This window comes from Vicugna pacos, chromosome 4 (genome assembly GCF_048564905.1).
Source record: "Vicugna pacos chromosome 4, VicPac4, whole genome shotgun sequence".
Classification (NCBI taxonomy): domain Eukaryota; kingdom Metazoa; phylum Chordata; class Mammalia; order Artiodactyla; family Camelidae; genus Vicugna; species Vicugna pacos.
Window position 1 is genome coordinate 20,391,585 of NC_132990.1, and position 17,001 is coordinate 20,408,585.

At 36.6% G+C, this 17,001-nt stretch overlaps 1 protein-coding gene across 2 annotated transcripts in view; it reads right to left on the reverse strand.

Moving 5' to 3' along the window:
• FOCAD (focadhesin) overlaps positions 1-17,001 on the reverse strand; it is a 235,946-nt gene that overhangs the window by 199,884 nt on the left and 19,061 nt on the right. For both annotated transcript variants that reach the window (XM_006208259.4, XM_072959321.1), the window contains exons 2-4: positions 11,059-11,147; positions 8,253-8,327; positions 5,884-6,038 (exon numbers count right to left, since the gene is read on the reverse strand). In XM_006208259.4, coding sequence (XP_006208321.2) covers positions 5,884-6,038; positions 8,253-8,327; positions 11,059-11,115 — 287 coding nt within the window. In that variant the 5' untranslated portion in view covers positions 11,116-11,147. The remainder of the gene's footprint in view (positions 1-5,883; positions 6,039-8,252; positions 8,328-11,058; positions 11,148-17,001) is intronic.

Sequence of the window (17,001 nt, forward strand, 5' to 3'; positions counted from 1 at the left end):
TGTGCATACGAACCCCAAACCTCAGGTTTCCTCCTTCTGGGGTTTATTTGATCACAGCATTAAACACTGCTCATGTATATGCTCAGTCTCCTTTTGCAAAGACTACAAATAATGTTCGGTTCTTTCCTTTTGGAATAATTCTATATGAGGTACAAGGAAGTACCCATATTAATTTTTTGACCAGAGATGAGAACAACAAAAGTTTGAGTTAAAGAAGACTACACCAACAGCCCAAAAGACGGTATCCTTGGGTACCACGGGAACAAATGGTACAAATGTAGCCAAGTCTCTTTTTCACTAGAAGGGGTAATTGGTCAGCCTTAAGTACAGTAAGTCACCAGCAAATAAGAGAATGTTAAACATTAGATTAATAATCAAATCCTTTTCTAAGTTTGTTATAAAATTATATGAGGAAAGAGAGAGACAGAGCCAGGAAGACAGGGAGGGAAAAAACAAAATGGTTCTGGGCAATCTATGCTTGAACACATGACCAAAAAAAAAGCTTCTTAAAAAAAAATCTAAGAGGTATAATACTATTAACCTTTGCTTAGGAAAGTTCTGTATATTTATCTTCTAAGTATCAGAAAACAGCCTGATTTCTTCTGAAGCATTTTTCCATTATAAAAGTAACATGTATTTCAGTAGTTACGTTTCTTAAATCACCTAAAAACATCTCAGCATAAACACATGACTCTTACACAATGTAAGATTTTGTGACAAACAAAGCCTTCAACCAGATCAGCTAACTTAAAAAGAAATAGGGCAGAATGTCCTAGATGAGAAAGGGGCTGGAATTACTTTTCTGGTTATGAGCTGCAAGATGAGAGAGATTCTGTGATTTTAGAGAAGGAAAAAGGATTCGAAAAAAGGAAAGGAGGCCATCTGAAAACAAGCTAAAAGGCTAAAGGGAATACTTAAAAGACAAAAAAAGACAAGATGAAGAAATAGACATGGTCTAGGAATTCTGTCATCGTCAAGTAAGAGTTAAATGAGCAACGATACCAATGTAGATATAAACCCTAAAACCATCTCAAATTCACAAAAAAATAACTGACATCCCAGCTGCAGAAGAAAGCATGCTAAGACTGTCTTCCTTAAACCTTGGGGGAAATCTCATAAAGGCATCCTTCTTTGGTTCTTCTTCTGCCAAATAAAATTAAGAAAAAGAAGCTAAAAATTACAGAAAAGCTTCAACAATACAAGATATGAATACAGTGTCTCCTGGATTACTAACCATTTCCTACATGATAACAAAATAATTAAGTTTCCCAAGGAACAAGGTCATCAATAAAGTAGAAGACCCTGAGAGACAAGAATTTTCTAATTACCTTAAATCTTAACTCCAAATAGTTCTCAAAATCATTTTTAACCAAACTGGACTTTCATCAATCCATGATCAAAGACTCACTGAATCCAACAGCTTTAGCCAAGACCCACTCTGGGCATTTTTAATATCTTAATCGAGATTTATTAAAAAGTAAACTTTAGGAATCTCAGAAAAGAGACTTTAACCTCTCACACCTTAATACACTTTATTTTCCCCCCAATACATAAATTGCAGGTCCCTTCCCTGTTGGAAAGCACAAAGGAACCAAATCAAGTGCTAGTTTATCTAAAGTGTAACTGTCCTACCAAACATATTTTTTAAAAAGAAAGGGGTTGGGGGTCGGGGAAGCAGCTGAACTAAAATTACAGGCTGTCATGACATCTCAATATCAAAAACTAAATACCTGGTTCCACAGGAGAGTACGCTTTTTATTCACAATCCGTTACTAAGCAACGATAACAATGGCTACATGAGCTTTCTAGAAGCTAGCGCAATTGATGGGCGGGGGACCTAAGGAAAGAAAAATGGGGAAACTCCTTGCTTTGGGAATCATAATCTTAGGATAAACTCAATGTAAACACAAAAACAAAAACTAACAAAACGAAAAGCAATCTAAACTTTAGCAGTTTCCTAAAGAACACAAAAGGTGCATATATCATTCACTTTAATTTCGGTTTTATTTAATTTTAAAATTCACATTTAACCGCTGATAATAATCTCCTTACTGTGTTTCCTTTGTGGGTCCCCTTCTTTCTTTCACCCTCCCTAGGGAATAATTTTTTTTTCAAATTTCCTTACTGATTAAAAGAACATTTTAGACCTCTTAAATCCATTCCTTTGTTTACAGAAGCTATAAAAACTAGTTTACAATTGTTTCATGTTGCCTCAGCTTTGAACCGAGAACACTCTTGGACATCAAACTACTCCTTTGAAGAGAACAGTCTCTCAAATAGAGCCAGACAATTTCCCAGCCACTCCCTGAAGTTTAGACAACCAGAGCTTTGCAAATGTCTTGTTTTCAAAGTTAGACTATACAATGTAGCAGGCCCTAGACCAATGTCTCAGATTGTGGGTTGCATTTGAGGGGGAGAGGGCTTTTCATACATGTTCCAAGGGAATTATACAGACTAGACCACAAAAAGCCAAGGAGCAGGTTAGAAGGCAAGGAGAGAGATCCTCACTGAGTTTTCCTTCCATCTTTCCTTGCAGCTTTCAACATTGACTGCAATGCTGGGATAGCTCCAGAAGCTCTATTTGCTAAATATCTATTCTACAGAAGGCTGCTTCTCTCTTTCCATTTCTCTCTCTCTCTCTCACCCCCTCCCTCCCTCCCACCCTCTGTTCCTGAAAAAATGCTAGGATACTAGGTAGGCAAAATGAAAAACAAAGTTTTAGACTCATTTTTCTACATCAAAGCTGAGCAATCACTGTGTGGCTCTGTTCCCAAGGTGCCTCTAGATTCCGATAAATCTCTATTTTAAGAAGAGAAAGCCAGAGACAAGTAGAAATTTAAATACTGGAAACTGGAGATTCAAAATGTCTCAGCCAAGAACCACAGGGAAATGACAAAGTCATTTCTGCTTTTAGATCCCAAAGATAAAGATGGTTTTCTCAGATTCCCTGAGGAGCGTTTGGAAGAGGAGGCTGTTTGGGTCCCCTGTTTTTAATTAAATTTAATTTCTTAAATTTGATGCTCATTTTGCTTTTTTTTAAGACATAAACAATGCAAAGTCTAGTCTTTGTAATCACTAAAACCACAAAGCTCTGCTACTTGAAATAAAGCAAATAAAGAAAATTCTTCACAAATAATTATTACCTCTACTGGCAACAATAAAGAAAACTTAGCACTTACATAACACATGTCATGATTAAATTGATTTAAAAGTTAATTGGTTAGCTTCAGAGTCTACTCTGTTTACATTTTCTGTGGCTAACAATGTAGACAAAGTGAACATTCTAAAAAACTTAAAAATAAAATTTTTTTTTCAGGATTCTTCGATTGTTAAAATTCCTATATTTGCTTACTATAAAAACTCATGGCTTTCTTCCATATCTTGGCCATATATCCAAAGACTCTTAGAAACTAATGGTCACCTATATGTGTAAGATACAGTACATCGAAGTACTGCCTATAATTGCAAATAAGTGAAAACAAGACAGAGTCGGTAAATTATGACACATTCATACAATGGAATATTATACAACTGGAAAAAATAGAGAACACTTTATGTATGGTAAGGAATGATATCCAAGATACATTTTTTCATGGAAAAATGCAAAATAAAGAATACTACATACAGTAGGCTACTAACTTTTTTAAAAGAAAAAACATGTACACATAAATGTTCAGTTACATGTAAAAACAACATCTTTAAAAGGATAATAAATATAAAACCTGGTAAAAGTTTTAACTCTGAGGAGAAAAATTGGACACTTGGCCTTATATGCCCTTCTGAATCTTTTTTACCATGTGAATGTGTTGCTTATTCAAAAAAAAGTTTTTTAATTTAAAAAAAAAGTCATGTTACTGACAAATTTTAATATATACAGATGACATGGTGATTCACTATCAGCAAAGCTTATGCTTCTCAGTTGACAAGAGTGTTGATGGACTTACACAAATGTGTGAAGGAGAGCCCACACCAGTATAATTTTCTAACAGGACATTCTAGAATTAAAAGTGTAATCTAAATTGCTCTAATTCTCCTTTAGAGACTGTCCCCCAGCCCCTTTAGATGCTGATGCTCTTACTTTTGGATATAAATGGTACAACCATGCAATGCAAGGGGCTTTTATGTTTGTGAATTTTAAAGCATTTGAAAACTATTTCAGGAGGAACAAATACTATTCCCTGCATTTGAAAAAAGAGGTGAGGCAAAATCTAGGTGGCTTAAGGTCAACTAATAAGTTACAAAAAGACACATCAAAACAACATTCTAAAAGCCTCCTCAAAACCAACTTTTTAACCAACAGAATCCTTCTAAAAACATGTTTGTATATGTACAAGGACATGCACACAAAGAAAAAGACAGAAAATGAGTAAGCATTTAGTGATGATCAAATCCTTATTTATTCAACAATAGTTGGTTATCTACTAACTGTCAAAGAGTGAACTAGATACAAAAATACGAGTTAAAAATATAAGTATATTGTGAAAGAGCAAGTATCCCAGTTAGAAGAGGGAAGTGTCGAGGCAGGGGAGGCAATGTCTGAGCTGAGCCTCGAAGAACGGAGAAGATGATGTCAGACAGAAAGGAGATGGGGACATTGCACACAGAGGTGCAGCATATGGAGGCTGGGGAACAGGGGACAGCTGCGTACAGCTAGAGAGGTGGGCTCCTGGCGGAAAACGCAGGTTGAACAGAAGGTGAACACTACTTTGGGAAGGGCATGTATATCAAACTAAAGGGCTTGGACTTAACAATGTACACAGCAGAATATAAAGAAAAATCAAGGTTCCAAAAAGATACAAAGAGATGATCTAAGGGAACAAAATAAGATTTGTAAAGAAAGGTTAAAAGGCCAAAAGTTATGATACCTGATAGACCTCAAACCCAGGAAGTCATCTTCCGCAGATTGATAGCAACAGCTATACTCCATCTTCACTGATGGCAGAAACAAAGGTTAAGTACTCAGTTCTGGTGATGCTACAATAAAGGGTGAGTGAAAAACACTGAGCGAACAAGTCACCCCACTGAGAGAGAAGGCAGGACCCTGGATAAAAGTTGGGAGAATGGGCCAAAGACCAAATGATTAAAGCAGGCAAAACTGAGGGCACATAGATCAAGATCATTTCTTGAAGCAAAAAGTGGCACCTCCTTTTTAGGGATATTGTACAAGAGATGCCCACTTCCATGGTTCGAACAAAGTCTAGCTTGACCACCTCTGAATGGAGTATGCGGGGGAGGGAAATAGCTCAGTGGGAGAGCACATGCTTACATGTATGAGGTCCAGGGTTCAATCCCCAGAACCTTGGGGAAAAAAAAAAAAGAAGTATGCCCCTTTTTAACCCCTGTGATTCCATTATTCTCAGTGTGAGTGAAATAAATATGACCATACCAAATTCAAAGAACTAAATATTATTTACTTAGAATAATCAGGGGAAGATATGTCTAAATCACAAAATGCTTTCAAAGAAATTAATGCTATCATTTTCTAATACATGTACTAATGCCAAAGGCTAACCAAGTACTGTCAATAGTGCATAAATTTTCCCACTGTGGAATTAGTATTGTTATAGACAGCCTTCTTTCTTAAAATAATTCAGGAAATTGCACTGCAAACTGTGAATTATACACTACTTCACTATTCATAAAAAAAGCAAACAAATGACAAATTTAAGCAGAGCTCCAAAACTAAGTACAGTAAATGACCTCAAACTTTTAGCCCTTAAATCAGCAGGTTCTCACCAAACATGAAATATCAACTGCATGGCATTTTAAGGGAAAGAAAAACAACTGACAAGTAGAGTAAATGGTGACCCTTAATGGCAGATTCGTCAATTTTTTTCCTAAAAATTTAAATTGCTAACTGATTAAACAGGAAGGAAAGAGTACCGGGTAGACGGAATCAGGTTGAGTATCCCATTGAGAACATAGCTGAACTCCGCATGCTCCTGAGTGACGAGGGCCACCAGACCCTCACAGCAGGCTGTTCGAACCACAACGTTATCGCTGCAACACTTCTCCCACAGCAAGTTCAGAGCAGGAGTCTGAAATCAAACCAGTGATTAAAACACATGTCTGATGAGCAGCAGGGGCCCACACACCCCTGGCCATTCATCAAAGTGTAATTCGTTCACAGTAGGCTAGCCTTCCTCTATGGAAATGATGCCATGTCACACCATTTGTAGAATACAGTCGGTTTTCCAAGAGAGGGAAGGATGTGTTCTGATACAACAGCTCTCTCTCACCTTTGTGTCTTTCCTGCACAATAAGGCTGGCTGCAGAGGTGTGACTGGAGTTTGAGCAACAAAACCATTCGGAGATCAAAACTGCGATTGGCTCTAGCACCGCCCTCCAACCAAGTCGTTTAAACCGGACACCAACAGGATCAGCACATCAGAGGGACTAAGCTGAACCCCAAATCATGCCTATGCTCCAAGCCCTGCATGGCAGTGATAGCTTCAGAAAATGTTCCCGCTCTCTTCCCACCAAACTCTATCCCCCACATAGACCCCACTGTCCCCCATAATGTCCCTGCCCCTATCGACTGTCACTGGATGTGGGCCCAGAGGAAGGAGACAGAGGTAGGACAGGCTACGAGCAAGCTGGTTCCATGACTACCCACAAAAGCCTAGGGAAACTGTTTCGGCCAAGGAAGAGACTGACTTTTTCTCTCTCACACTGTGAACCTGTCATCTTTGATAGAAAAGCACCAGAAAGACACATAAGTAAATTTAAGTTCTTTATTTTGAAAAATCCTATAAAAGCAGAGGTCTAGCTTTCCTAACTTCCTCAGGAACCCTCCTAAAAAAAAAGATTCACTACTAATGATAAATCTATTTCTGAATATATTACAGGTTTAGTCCATTTAGATTTTATATGTGGTTTGGGGAATTTTGTTTTTGTTTTTGTTTCATTTTGGTTTTTTTTTTTTAAGAACATACAATGAAGCTATTTTTTTCCTTCCTCCTGACATGATTTATTAGGAAAACATACAATCTGGAGAAAAAAAATCAAGATCCCCAGCTTCCACAGAATAACTAAAGGAATGAAAATCCACATTCAATTGTGCCTACTTTCCCACTGTGGCTGGCTCTGAGAGCCTTTTCAATCTTAGGATCTCACTATAACAGAACAATCCAGTTAACAGTCACTGCAAGAAAGAAACGTTTCTAGTCCATTTATTTTATTCAGAAGGAAATTTTATTCACCTGCATGGACAATACCAAGGGGTTCTAAAAGTCATTACCCCATTACTAAGCCAGAATAACAAAATAAATGAATTTTAAAAATGTTGCCTCAGGTAATACTGTGTCCTCATGGAAGTAAGCATCCATTTATCAGGAGTAGAGGAAACATTTAGTTACAGGGATTTGACATTCAATAAATCCTGGCAGTTTAAGTAAAACCACTAGATCTTCTCAGAGTACATAATGTGATTATAGGCAGGATTAAGATCAGGGTTCTTGGAAAACCTAATTTATATGACTACATACAAACACCAGATAAATGCCAATTAGTGAAGTATGCCCTACACTGACTTCAGTATGTCAGCCAAAGCTGTAATGAAATGAAACTTGGAGCAGCTAATAAATAGGAATGTGAGAGAAAGGAAATACATTTCTGTTATGAAAAAAAAAATCTTGTTTCCATCACCTATATTCTCCATAGAGTTTACCTTAGAGGACCTATCGAAGCAGAGTTTTCAATCAGCATGTCAAAATACACCAAAACCCAAGTGGTAAACATCTCATTAAGCACTGCTTCAACTCCTTGCATTCATCTGTCTCATGTGTGGTATAGAACTTTTTTTCCAGCTCCATCTGTCAAGGCATGACCTTTCCGACTGACAACTCAAATTTGGGGCTACCTAAAGTATGAGAAATCTCCTGCACCCAAGCAAAGCCACTGTGCTCAATTTCTCTATTAAACAAAAATATTCCCTCAGCGGTAACCCTATCACAGCTTTCTCTGAAAGCATGCCTACCATCATTCCACCCATGTTATTTTTCATTAATAGTCATAAGAAGACTCCCTTTGACCCCTTCCATATCTCATTCCTGGAGTCTGTTGTAACAAATTTAAAATTTGAAAGAAAAACATGGCAAACCAAAAAAAAAAAAAAAAAAAGGCAATGAGCTCCTCAAAGTTAAAAATCATTTCTGTAGTGACTGAACTGTGAGGAAAACAAAAGAAGTTCATATGTGGTCCAACTAGGAGCCATATCCGAATAGAACTAAAGCACAAAGTTAAACACAGACCTGGTTTGTGGACTGGTGGATCTTTTCTGAAAAAACATTTTCCTTTAGAACTGCAGCAATAAGATGACCCACGGCCTAAAACAAGAAACAAAAGAATGAGTACATTCCCTCAGAAGTTCTCTCTCAGTAGTGAATTTGAAGTGAACTAATAGCAATACCAGTTCATGTAAGAATGCCAGGCAACTGGTAACAACATTGCCATTCACCCAGTGTGCACTATGCAGAAGCACTGAATTTGGCACTCCGCATACATCATTTCTTATCTTCATAATAACCCTCCAGGCCAGGTAAGCTTTTTTATCCTATATTTCATCCCAATAAGCAAACTATGGTTCATAGATGTTAAGAAAATTGCTGGATTTTCAGTTCAAATTGCTGTCACTTAGTATTAGAATTTAAATTGAGATTGCTTAATCCATTAGCCCACGAGACAAATGAGAAATTCCACAGCTTTTAAAATCATCTTTGCATCTAAATGAAACACATCATGCTTCATCATGCCCCTAATGAAGATGGAGAAAACTCATCCCCATCTTTATGACTATGGCCCACACAGATCCGAACCAACAGGTGTCCCCCCACCAACATCATTCTCCCTCCTCTAGGCTGTATGATTAAATTTCTTTATTGGTTTCTCATAGGTTTCAGCTCCTTAATAAGTTTCAGTCTCATAAATCTAACATTTTCCCATATCCTTCCTTGGTCAAAAAACCCCAAATTAAAAGATTCTTATAGGAGTGCTGATTCTATAAATACATAAATGTCATTACCTCCTACACCTCAGCTTCATTCTCCTAGTTCTTCAGCACCACCCAGCACTGCTGTCTTAGAGCCACAGGCTAGGAACAATGACAGCCATTCTGCGTATGGATTGCGGGAGACTCTGCTACTACAACAGCTGTTCATCCTGCACTTGAGACCAATGTCCGCTATGCTTAAGAACACCTGTCAGTCTTGCAAAGTCTCCAGAAAAGCTCAAATAAAAACAGCACCTATTCCTTTGATTCTTTCTGTATTTTACACATTGGAATTGATTTAAGACCTTAATGCTTAATGGTTTCAGTTTTACGATACAAGTCACTCATTTACATGAATTTTAAGTTTAGATCAATAAACCGCCCCTTACCTCCCAGGTAAAGGGAAAGTAACAAGAACTGAGGACCAGTGAACAGTTTCAGTACCTGTTTACAAAATATACCATATTTCATTGAATGTTAACTGGCCATCAACTGCAAGATTCACCATCATGTTAGATACCACTAAGAAAGAAAAAAAGGCTGCCAATTAATCTGTGTTATACAACGCTTCTTATAAATTTTTAATTTTGTATTAGTGAAAGAGCTCTTGCAGACTCTTAGAGAATCATGGCCAAGTTCATAAATGTGCAGGCAATACCAATTATATAATGACTGTTGCCATCAATTACTAGATGCAACCCAATTTCACAGATGTTAAAATGTGAAAAAATGTGTGTGAATCAATGAAATATGGTGCTAACACTAAGCAGTGGTTACAAAAGAACAATAAGTATTCACAGAGAACAGGGCACAATTGCAAGAACCTAGTAAAACCAATACGAAACACAACAAGGACAAAAATGCTACTGTTCATATTTATATTTAGAAAGAGGACTCAAAGAAAACAAGCTTAATGATAAACACCCCCCTACTGCCCACCAAATTCAATTTCTCTAATTAACCTTTCAATTTTCCCTCTAACAAATCAGAGAATATAGCCCAAATTGATTTCAAAATACAAAATACAAGCATAAGCCAGCCTATATAGCTACTCAAGTTTTCCATAACACAATAATTTAAATAGGCATCCTACACTAAACAATATATGTTCACTTTTCACTTAATTTAACAGTAACACACATAGGCATTTCCTGCTTTATCTATGCAAGTGGCGGGACTCCAGGCACAGAAAAATGAAAATTGTGGGCAGTGTCCTCCAAGCCTTCATCTTCTTCTTCATGGTCAGCACCTGTGCTGCACAGGATATGACTCCAACCCAGTCAGGTAGAAGGGAATCTTGCATAAGGAGTGTTCTACTCCTCATGGAAGGGTTCCCCACTACCCAGCTAAGTCAATTCCCACAGCAGGCATCTCCGAAGTCAACTGCGGAAAGTATCCAAGACGCTGTACGTTAAGTCTTCAGGCAGGCGTCTGCTGGTCCCTTAGCTTTAGTCTCACAAGAAAACACAGTAAGCTGTCATGGCACCCTGATTAACCAGAATGCTTCTCTGGTTAGCTGAAGGCTAACTAGAAAACCATTTTTTGTTTTAACCCTAATAACTGAAAAATTCTTCTAAAATAAATTATCACAATCTCCTACTTGAATTAGCATATAAATTCAAGAGGATATTTTACTTACTGAATGTCAGTATTATAAAAATCTGTTATTCTTAACAGCTGTACTGGGGTAGAATATACCTTTTTAAGTGTTACTCTCTCATTCTCTGTAGATGTATAACCATTTACTTAACTAATTATATACAATAATTAATTATAGACCAAAAAGAATACATTCAGGGGTTAATCAAGGTTTTTATCTCCAAGAAGAAAAGTATGACAGAAATAAAAGCAGAGATTGGTCAATTTCAATATTACTTTCCTATGTCAAATATAAATTTTCAAATTAACTGATATAAAACTTTTTAAATAATATATATCACTACATATAGATGAATAAACTATTTAACATTAAAAATATAAAGATCAATTAACAATCCACCAAAAAGTTTCATTACCATGAAGCATAAATAAATAAATAAACAAACAAACAAATAAATAAAATAAATTACCTGTGATTGGATAAGAGAATTTGGAAATTCAAACCTTTTCCTGATATCATCTGACATTTTTGTTTCTCTTACATGTATGTATGCAGATTCTGTAACCAAACAAAAGAACAGTTGGTCAGTCCAGAAAAGGAGTTCAAAGCAATGATTTGTCAAATAACATGAAATTCATTCATTCCAAAGACAACAATGGAAATAAAGCATAGGGCATACCCTTCACTGTTAACCACTTCAGCTCTCAACTTCCATGACTGATAAATAAACTAAAAATGCCCAGCAGGTCTTAGTTTTTCCCATTAGAGCAAATCCTAAAAAAGATGAATTCACTCTAAGGAAACAAACAAACAAACAAACGAACAAATCCAAAAGTTCAAGCCTAAATGATTTTAAAAGTTCAGCCACATGTTTGAAGTAGAAATGAATTCTTCTGTAGATCAAAACCTAGTTCTAAGGGAGAAAGAATTAAACTTTCACAAAACTGTTTAAACTATACCTCACTTTGGTACAAGCTTTCATTTAAGCATGAGTCCAACTGTAGTGACAAGTGTAGAGCCTAGGTGAGCTTTTTTCAGGAGTGATAGAAATGACCTAGAAACTCACACATCAAAACAGATCACTTGTCTTCTAAAAAAGGAATAATCAAGCAGTTAGCACCAAATTTTAATATTTAAATCACACCGCTCATTCCTACCAGGCTCTCAAATACATAAACAACCACCAAACAACACAAAACAGCATGTAAAAAGCATGGAGGAGGGCAAGGTGGTAAAGTGGAGGCACAGAACTAACAAGAGGATTTCCCCAGGATACCAATTTATGCAATCCCCATGCAGCACTGAAGGCCAAATTACACCACTTTGAAAAATATGATACTTTAGGCCACCAACTTATTACAATACAACTTTTTAAAAATGGTTATGTCAGTATAGTACTCTAAGTGACCTTATAAAAATAACAGGTAACAAAATCAAGCTCTCCTGATCTCAAAAATGGAGGCATTTTGTGTTGAACCTGTGTCTCTACCTACTTTCCTCCCTTTCTTCCAAAGCTAAACTCCCTGAATAAATAATTCGTCCTACCTTTCTTCTTCAACAACTAGGTCCAGCTTTACTCCCCTGAATTGGACATTTCACAGCACTGAAATGCTCAAAGACTGCAACCATGTCCCCTATCTAAAGCTACACATTAGCTTGTAAGCAAGTCAAAATTTTTTTCAACTTCCCAGTTATATTAGTCTCACTTTTCTTGAAATTTTCTTCTCTTTTGTTCTAAGACATCATAACAATTTCCCAAACTGTGTCCCTGGGAAACCCAAGATAAAGAGCTTCTCAGGAGGAAAAGAAAAGGATTTTGTAGGGACATATATTACCATTTTGAAGATTAATTCACTCACTTAACACACACTTATTAAGTGCCTACTGTGTGTTAGGCACTGTTTTAGGTGCTTAGGCTACACTGGTGAGTAAAATAGACAACAGCCCCTACAACCATGGAGCTTACAATCTAGTAGGAAGAGGCAGAGAGAAGTTGAAAACCAAATAATATATAAAATATGTTAGAAGGTGATAAGTGCAATGCAAAAAAAAAATTTTGATCTCTTTTTTTAATGAGTTTGTTTTTGAAGTATAACTGACCTAAAACACTATTAGTTCCTGTTACATAACATAGTGTGATTTGATATTTCTATACATCTAAAAATGATCACCACAATAAGTCTAGTTACCATTACCATACAAAAATATTACATAATTATTGACATATTCCCCACATTATACCTGTCATACCTGTGACTAATTTATTTTGCAACTAGAACCAAAGGCAGGGGGTTGGGGGAGGGAGAATTGGATGAAGACAGTCAAAATGTACAAACTTCCAGTTATAAGATAAGTAATAACTAAGGATGTAACATACAACATGATAAATATAATTAACATTGCTGGATGTTATATATAAAAGAGAGTAAATCCTAAGAGTTCTCATCAGAAGGAAAAAATATTTACTTTCTATTTCTTTGTTCTGTATCAATATGAGATAAGGGATGTTCAGTAAACTTACTGTGGTCATCATTTCATGATTCATGTAAGTCAAATCACTATGCTGTACACCTTAAGCTCATACAGTGCTAAATGTCAATTATATCTCAATAAAACTGGGAGAAAAAAATGCAAAAAAAAAAATAAAGGAAAGGAAAGCCACCAGAGTAAAGGGGAGGGGATGAGAAATGGGGGAGGACACACTTTCTAATTAAATATGGTGGTCAGGGTTGGTCTGTTCTAGAGAAAGTGACATCTGGGAGTTAATTAGTTATATAGATAATCTGGGGAAAGCATGTCACAGGCACAGAAACTAAGCTAATAAAGTGCTTAAGGCCTATCCCAGAAAGAGCAAAGAGATGATTCAGGAACAGAGTGAAGGAAGAAGAGAATAGTAAATCAGAGTCAATGAGAAGGCAGACCATAAAAGGCCTTATAGGCCACTAGAAGGACTGATGCATTTATCCTGAGTGAAATGGTTAACCACTATAGAAAAGAAAAAAAAAAACCTGGTAAAATTTTAATAGAATTACTTGAGGTGAGAAGTGGTCAGATGCTAGGTATCTTCAAAGGTAGAGCCAGTGTGGTAGCTAAAGGATTGGATGAGAGTATAGAAGAAAGGGTCAAGGATAACTCCAAGGTTTTTGATCTGAGCAACTATATTCTTCTTTTAAATTTATTTTTATTTTTTATTTTACTGGGGGGCAGGTAATTTGGTTTATTTATTTTTTAACGGAGGTACTAGGGATTGAACCCAGGACCTCATGCATGCTAGGCATGCACTCTAGCACTGAGCTATACTCTCTCCCAGAGCAACTTTATTCTTAATCTCAATTCTTTTGGGCATTTTACACATTAAACAAAACAATTTACATATTACTTACCATGGCACTTTTTACTAAAACAAAAAGACAGAGTTGTCATCAACTGAGATAGGGAAACAAGTTTTGTGAGGGAAGACCAGGAATTCCACTTTGGACAGTTAAGTTTAGATGCCTAATAGATATCTAAGAGGAGATTACAGGTAGAAAGTTGGATACGTAAATCTGCAATTGAAGAGACTGATTTTAGTTGGTGATAACAGATAACAGTGTGTATTACTGAAGAATCTGAGAGGTTCTAAAACAAGAAGTCTGATTAACTTTGCTTAACCAAGAATTTACCAAATTATCTGGTCACAGCACCGTTTTTTCTAAAAATTCCTGTTAACAGTCTATACAACCAGCCTTCCCTGGGATACACACAGGCAAACACTGCTCTGCTGACTCCTGCTATTCCTCTGTCCACTTTACTTCTTGTGTGCCATCTTCCTTCCTAAACGTGCTCCCAGGCCTCCTGCCTTGTGCTTCTTTTGTTGAAACTCTCCTGGAGCCTTCATCTAGTCCCATCTCCAAACACTTCCCTACTCTCTCTCATAAGGCTCTAAAACACCAGAAAATGGAGATGTTAAAAACAAAATGTGTGTTTTCTCTCATAAAAAGTGTTCCCATTTCAGTGCATCTTTTCCCAGTTCGCCTCTCTCAATATTCTTCACCAATCCAGTCAGTCACAAAGTCAGCTTTCCTCCTTCCAGCAGCTCAGAATCTACCTTTCCTCTCCATTTCTCTACTCATCATCTTAGCTCCTCGTGCCAGGCTCCATTCAGTAACTGCGTAGGCTTGCGGTTCTCCATGCTTGAATTCATCCCATACACTCCTGTCAGATTAACTGTCCTAGAATGCTATTTCCAGTGCAACATTTCCATGTAAAGAATTCATAATGGGTTCTCAATAGCCTGTCAGAGTAAACGCAAATTCTGATTCTCAGCTTTTAAGTCCTCCAACAACAATCTCACATACTCAGCTTCATTTTCACTGTTGTCTAATTCCAATCTGGCTAAATTCATTTTCAAAATGGCTCCCTGTGCTCAAAAATCTGCTCACTCCTAAAGGATTTTATTTATGCTGTTCTCTCCCAAATAAAATGTCCTCCACTGTATGTTACTACTATTCAAAGATGAAATTACTTCATAGCACATACTCTTCTCTACATAAGCCTTTCCCAAGTAGCCACATCTTATAGTACTCACATTGCTTTGTAGTTCTTCAGTGCTTAATTACATTTGGTCTGACCCATACTCTCATGTGACTACTTACATTACGATTATTAATATTTTCCTGTAAACGGTCAAACAGCAACTACTCAAGTTTGCTGCTGTAGCAGGAAAGCTACATAAACAAATGAGCAGGGCTATGCTCCAATAAAACTTTATTTACAAAAACAAGAGGCAGGCGAGCTATAGTTTCATAACTCCTGGTTTATATAGTAACTATTTCTTTAATTTATAAAATCTGTTGATAAAAATTGCTACAACTGACATTTAAATTTGTCCCCACAAGTCCAAGCACAGGCAAATACATAAATAATATAAATTATACATGTTTTATTATTTAAAAGGTGGAAAAGTACTCTTCATCAAAGAAAAGCTTTTTCATGCCCCTAAACTCGGAAGGAAATTTCTCATGTTGGCTTTTTATATGGGATACAGAGTGATATAATAAGCAATATTCCCAATAACATAAACAAAAGGGAATTTTGTGTTACTTCTTTTTAAAACAAACCCTGGATAAAGCCATGGTTATAACATAACATGTAATATAGAAAAAAAAAAAAACCCTTAGGTAATGGGGTCCAAGTACAGAGTTTTCTGATGAACTAACCTAACTCAATAGGAAGTCAGCTTTAGTGTATCCAGAGAAGCAGACAGTTATCAACTTATCACAGAATATACTTACCCAAATGTCAACAGTAACAGGGCTAAATAGAAGCAACTGTGGGGTTATACTCTCTGATCCAGGCTCTGAATGATGGAAATCCAAACTACTTTGGGGGCCAGAGGAGCAGCTGGGTGGACCAATAGCTTATTACGGCAGTGAAGAAGCCGAATCATCCAGAAAGATGACTTTGTCATGAGGAGGTAAGTCAGTGGAGTAAAAGAGTATTGTTTTAATCAAAATTGTCTAAGTATAGATGACACACACCTAAGCTTACAAAAGGAAGCCCTTATTTTGGTACAATACTTTAGAGGATAAATAAGTTTTTTAAATCTATAGTAACTTTACCTTTCCTAACAAATGGCCATTAGCCATTCTTAAAACCACTACCCAAGCTGCAATGTGATTTGATATCATCCTTGATTTGCTATCCTTGGGCAACAAATTGCAAGTGTCTTTCATCTGCTGGAGACATATTTCAAGGTTAATCACAACCACTTGGCCTTTCAAGGTATCAAAACATCATATTCTCTTAGGGAATTTCAAAAAAGAGTACATGTGTTTGCTTTAGCATTGGCAGTGTAGCATGTGTCCTACTTTATTTTTAATCTCAACTTCCCTTAGGCATTTTATACATTAAAGAAAACAATTTATATATTACGTCTTACCATGGCATTCTTTACTAAAAGGAAACGAGCCACAATATGCTCCATAAACCACATACTACAAAAAAGAGTGTTTGATTTTAGAAGATTTATCTCCAACCTGTCATTGTGCCTTTTTTGTCTTACTAAGTTTAAATCAGAAAGAGAATTTTTAACGAGACCTGAAGTTTCAACTGAATCAAAGCATTAATTTAGCTTAAGCAATTATCATCTCATCTGCCAAAGGGTTCCAGCCACATAAGAGCACTTCCAAGAAAATAAATTGCACTCCAGAAGTAATGAAGGAGCAGCAGATAGATATAGCACTTTAGGTTTTCAACCTTCTCAACGGTTTCCCTAGGACACAAAAATACGCAACCATATATCACACAAAAGTATTTACTGTCAAACTTCAAATGAGGGTATAATCTGAAAAACAAGAGAAAAATCTATCTACAATTGACCCTTGAACAATGCAGAGGTTAGGGACACCGACTCTTGCACAACTGAAAATCT